Genomic DNA, 5,997 nt, shown 5'->3' on the forward strand with positions numbered 1-5,997 from the left:
TTTCCATCAGAAAGATAACTTTTCTTCATATAACTTGCCAGGTTGAGCTGTGGTGCAGGAATTTTCAATTTAAGCTCTAGGTAGTGCAGTACAAAAAGCTTTAAAACATGAAACGCTTTTTCATTTCCAGACTTTCTTAGGACTTTGTACATTTGAAACAAATGGCGTTACTTTTTTGATAAATATTTTTAGAGCTTAAAAATGATGTCTCTTTTCAGATGCAAACCTGCTAATTAAGAATGTATAAAATTGATGGCTTTTCATGTCAAAGGCTTAAATAGCTACCAAAAATGTATTTTGCAGTACTTTTATCATCTGTAAGAACTTGATGAAGGAATGTTGTAGTAAGAACTAGTAGAAGGAATGTTGATACCTTCAGGTCTTTTGAATTATTTTCACAGATGTGAAAGAATGAAGTAAAAAACATACCTGATAAAAAGCTGTTTACCTGATATGTTTTTATTGAGGTAAAAATCAACACAAGTTGTTATTTTTGAATATAACAGTAATTTAACACTTAATGCTATCCACAGGAAAAAAAACCTGGACGCCCTTCAGAATCTATCTAGAATTTATCCCTAGATCTGAGGATCTGTCTAGTTTCCAGCCTCATCTTAAATTGATATAAAGATATTTCTCAAAGAGAAGAAGTATTAGTGGGAATATTTTCTTTCTGTACAGCTGTCAGATAGCTCTGTCCCTTGCCTTTATAATAAAGAATGTATAGAAACAAAAGGTATTTTCATTGTTGTTTTAATTTGCATCCAACAAAACACTGTGGAGTTCTTTTCTGAATGTGCCAAATGAAAATGAGGAAACTTCTTCTAAATGCTGAATTGAATGTAGGGAAGCCATCACATGAAAGACTGATGTCTGCTTTCCGAGCTGTGCATGCTTGTTGGATGTTCTTCAGTCTTCACTCTTAATTTAAAACTGAAACCAGCAAGCCAGCAGCTCTGTACTTCCTGCTGCAATTACTCTGCATGTAGTCTAGACGTTTTCTATAGATCCAGTCAGATTGCAAAGTTTTTTTTGGGGGGGAAGGCGGGGGGCAGGAGGGAAGGCAAAAAGAAACAGAAGCTGTGGAAACTCAATTACACTGACTCATAACAGCATTCTTTTTAATACATTAATTACTTGTTCTGATCAATTGAGCATTTAAAACACTTTTGGATAAGGCTTTTGCTGTGTCTGCTCAAGATCATGCTTATCATTTATCAGATGCTTGGGACACATAAAGCACTTTAAGAATGGAAGAATTTTTTTAAGAATTACTGTTCTCTTCTGTAAATATCAATCTTACTCTGAAATATTTTGCAGGTCAGGATCAGAATGTTTTCGAAATTGTTGTCTAGTCTTTGTAGGAAGTAGGCAATGTCTGGGTTTTATGTTCTAATATGATCAATCAGATTCTGATTTCTCAAAGTAAGCAGGATCACAACATCGCTGGAAATTATGTTGCAATCTGGAATCAAATGTAATAATTGGTATGTTCTTTTTCTCTGAGCTTGGATAAATGTACAGGCTTTAATTCTGTCAGTATCTGCTGAGGGATATTGGACCTTTCAGTGTATAGACATGATTGTAGTGACAAATACTATTTCCCTGATGGAGTGCAAGGTGCGGGTGTACTTCCATGTGAGAATTACTGTCCACTGTGTATGGATGGTGCATATCTACTTTTTAAAAACATTTCCCATTCAGTGTTCTTCACTGTTTCATGAAGAGGTATCTGCTGCTGTCTGGCATTTATTATCAGTGAGGGAATTATTTTCTGTTGTGGGGTATGGTCAAGCCTAAAGGACTAAATGAGGGGGATAATTACAGTAGAAATAGCTGAATGTCAGCAACTGACTTCTTGGTTTCTTTTATTCAGTTGGCTCTGATCCAGAATTTGCCCGCTATGTTGCTGGGGTCAACCAGGCTATGCAGCAAAAAAGGCAAGCACAGCATGTCCGTCGTCCAAGCAACACACGTAGCAACTGGCCTCTTCCGGATGATCCTCATAAAACCTGGCCCTTTCCTGAGTATTTCACAGAAGGGTAAGAGATTGGACAGGCTACATATTTTTACTGTATATGAGTCTATTTTACACTCAAACTTGGCAGAATGTGGGAATACCGGGTGTTTTTTCCAATTGCTGCTGCATCTGTGAAAGCTGCACTTCATTATGTCAAGAGTGAGAAATCTGAGCCCTTCCTGCTTTGGTGATACTTGAAGCGCTGACATTTGTTTGATGTCGTCTTTAGAGTGGAATGTACACCGACTGTGACTCGAACAGAGGAAATAAAGAATTTATAGCACAGATTCATTCAGAACGGTTTTCTTTCAGTATTTTGAAAACCTTTAAGACCTAGTTTTGATGAAAAGTGATGCTATCGAAGTTGCAGTGCCTGACCAAATTCAGCTTTCCAGATTTTAGCCACTTAATCTTGTTACTATAAGGCAGGTACCTTACAGCAAGTACTTTAGCAGTTCTTAATCTCTTCCAAACCATAACTGTTTATTGCAACGGCAGTGTTTCATGATCCTCTGTCCGTTTGTCCATAATGTAATAACTGTGACTCTCAAGCTAGCTTAAAAGCAGTAGGACAAGTATGTGTTCTAGCACAGTTTTGCAATGAAAAAGTCAAGTGCTTAGTGATTCCAAAACCACGCATCACTTGTTTCTTCTTCCTGACTGAGAGAGGCACTTTTATTTCGGTAAAATATATATAAAGTGACTGTAACAGACAAAGCAGTTGATGTGATCACTCAGAAGTAGGTAAGTGAAAGTATTTGTATTACTGGTACATTTTACAAAGTATTGAAATTTCTTTGTGCTCTGAGGTATCACCTGTGACAAAGGTTCAGCATAACTAACTAGGGCATACAGTCTGGACCAGGCACTATAAATACAAGGACTAATACGACTTTCTGTCTTACAGAGATGTGACAAATAGCTGGTCTGGTACTCAAGGAGACTCTGCCAGCTCAAGTGATGAGACCTCCTCAGCTAATGGAGACAGTTTGTTCTCCATGTTCTCAGGGCCAGACCTTGTTGCTGCTGTAAAGCAGAGAAGGTGAGCAAGATGAACAGAAATACCTACTGCTTCATAAGATTCTTCTTTTTTTTGATAACTTCATTTGAGTAGCCACAGAAAGGAAATTCCTGCTAATTAGACAAAGTTATACAAATGTCAGTTTGCGTACTACACTGATGATATGGATCAGTGTATAGCGTATCTGACTTTAATGCTAGGGATTCCCAAATTGAGTTATATTAGTAGCTGTCTCCTTATACAAACTACCATCTGTGCAAATAGCCACTTGTTAGTTGATATTCAGTATGTCTAGAAAAGATCTGACCCTCTTCCAAGATAATCTGTTTTGGATGCCACTTCTTTCTAAACTACTGGGGCGTTCGAGATCATCTTTGAATTGGTTTTCTAAACTGTGTGCTTCACTGCAGCTTTGTCATGCTCCTAACGTGCATTTTGATGCCAGCAAGTTCCTGTTTCCTGGCTTCTACTGCAACTCGGTGGCACTCAAGAAATACTGCTGATAACGTTGTGTAGACTTTTGTCTCACCTCGCCTACCACCACTGTTTTAGTAGTTGTAAATACATGCCTATTTAGTCCTTTATTTCTGACAATATGAAGAGGAGGCTTAAGAGCATTCATAAATAAGCTTAGTAACTTAAACTAAGCCAGGATTTTTAACTACGAACAATCCACTTAAAAATAGTAGTATGAATTACAAGAATTGCTTTCTGCTTTTCTAAAGGGCTGGAAGCTGGGCATCTTTGGAACCTCAGTGATTCCGTAGTAGAGAGTAGTTAAGACAATAACAAAAGGCACAAGATAAAGCATGAATACCAAACCAATTCCCATCTGGGATCGTTCTCTCAAACTATTTTTCAGAGCCTTTTCTAAAAATAAAATAAGCTAGTTTTGTGGCCAAATATTCTATTTTTGTTTCGATCACAGAATAATTCAGAGTCAATACACTTAGATACAAGATTGTCTGCTTTTTGGTGACAGGAAAAAGTCAGTGGATGTACTGCCAGCTTCCTGCAGGTTATACCTGGACAGCTATTTTTATATGCATTGCCAGAAAGGAAGTATACTGGAGTTGAAAATAATGAGACTAAGGCAAGCAGGCTGAAAGGAATCAACCAAAAGAGGAGCTGTTTTCTGAATCTTTACACTTACCAAGACTTTATATAGACAGGAATTGAGCTTCAATAAATGCTAAGTTGAAATTAATGGAAGAGAATGATCTAATAAGCAGTCACAGAAAAAGCAGTAATGATTTGTGTGTTTAAAAAAAGAAGCAGGGAAGGAAAACACAATAAGCATATACTTTATCTGCCAAGCCACTGGATAGCTAGAGATTGATCGTGGAGCGATTCATGGAGCAAGAAGAACAAAAGCCCATGCTTTATGTAGTGCTCTGAAGAGAAGAGCAGAAAGAAGTTTCCAAAGAGTGTGCTTCATTAAATAAAAACTTAAGCTGAAGTAACAGTACTACTGTCTTATGTTACTTTCAGGAAGAAACACATTCTGCAAGCAAGGGCATGACAAAATACCATAGCTAAAACTATACAGTAAAAGAAGGCAAAAGGGTTGAGTGTTCTAAAGCTGACCTGCAAAGGACTGCTTACCTATGGAGGCCTGATGATTGGAGCATGATGATTTTTTTTTTAAACGAAGGATGAAAGGATAAAAGACCCCCAAAACCAAGAAAAAAAACCTTCCAGAATGCACCTGTGGTCAAGGACTTCTATTTGATATTGGGTATTAGGTCACAAATTTAAACCAAAGGTATAACATTTTTCCTCAGTAGTCACTGTGCTTCAGCAGATGTCTTACTTGCTCAACTGTTTTGTCTTGTCTGTAAAGTTATTTCAGAAAAGGTACTTAGAAAAAAAAAAAAACCAAAACCAAATGAGAACAGATAACAGAAGAAAAAAGGCAATTTCTGCAGATTTCTTCAAAGCGGGCAAAAGACTGGCCCATCTTCCTTTCACCTCTACAAAAATGTGTGCATGTTGCTGAAGCTGTAGCTCAAAGCACTACTGCACTGTCAAGCCTCTGACAGTATTCAGTGATGAATTTCTTTCTGCATTGCTGCTTTTACCTGTACTGAGCAAAAATACATGAAACGATGAAAAGTCAGTACACACTCTAGGCTGTCAAGTATGACAGACTGAAACTACAGAATGGTATATGCCAGTGGCAGATTAATGTGGGTGACTCATTTTTAAAGAAAAAAAAGTAAATGACACTTTTTTTTGGGCAGAAAACACAGTAGTGGCGAACAGGAACCTAGTACGCTACCATCACCACCTCTTCTTTCTGCAGCAGATGACCGTAATCAGGTAAGCTGAAAATGGCTTTGCTTAGTAATTTTTCCTGTTTGCATTTTGGGGTGGTTACACTAGGAAAACAACTAGAATAGCATCTCTATCTCCAGATTGCTTACCTCAGCTAAAACCCAAACCATGTGCACTCAAGTAGTACTAGATGCTTTTATTAAAGTTACCAAGTTTAAATATTAAAATTGGAAATCACTTATCTTTTTCCCTTGTAGCAGAAAGAGTGGGGCTACTATGTGTCAAGCAAATGTGCTGAAGTAAATAGAAAGGTTTTTCAATAGGCAGGTATTTTAAGCATTGAGAGTGCTATATAGATGCATCAATTCTGCTGTCAAACTTAAGACAGTTTCAGAAGATTAATTTAAGGAGGGGATAAGGTGATGTGTTAAGTATTGTCTCAAAAAAGAAGTGTTTTGGTATTAAAACATCTCTCCCCCCCACCCCCACCCCAAACAATTTTGTTTTCTCAGGATAATAAAACCAAAACCTGGCCTCCAAAGGCACCCTGGCAGCACACATCCTCTGTCACGAACACGCTACCCAGTCAGAGTACATCTTTGTATCCTATGAGCAGCCCTGTCAGCCAGTGGAGTGACACGATGCAGATCCTCCAGTCGCCCATGTGGGCAGCAGCCAC

At 37.9% G+C, this 5,997-nt stretch overlaps 1 protein-coding gene across 1 annotated transcript in view; it reads left to right on the forward strand.

The window, feature by feature from the left end:
- Nucleotides 1-5,997, forward strand: part of KIAA0355 (KIAA0355 ortholog) — a 32,793-nt gene that overhangs the window by 24,437 nt on the left and 2,359 nt on the right. Inside the window, exons 10-13 of the mRNA XM_009320264.1 lie at nt 1,877-2,042; nt 2,928-3,062; nt 5,285-5,363; nt 5,831-5,997. The exon at nt 5,831-5,997 is cut by the window's right edge and continues 2,359 nt beyond it. Of these exons, the coding sequence (XP_009318539.1) occupies nt 1,877-2,042; nt 2,928-3,062; nt 5,285-5,363; nt 5,831-5,997 (547 nt within the window). The remainder of the gene's footprint in view (nt 1-1,876; nt 2,043-2,927; nt 3,063-5,284; nt 5,364-5,830) is intronic.

The sequence above is a fragment of the Pygoscelis adeliae genome, unplaced genomic scaffold (genome assembly GCF_000699105.1).
Source record: "Pygoscelis adeliae isolate BGI_AS28 unplaced genomic scaffold, ASM69910v1 Scaffold62, whole genome shotgun sequence".
In the NCBI taxonomy this organism is placed as follows: domain Eukaryota; kingdom Metazoa; phylum Chordata; class Aves; order Sphenisciformes; family Spheniscidae; genus Pygoscelis; species Pygoscelis adeliae.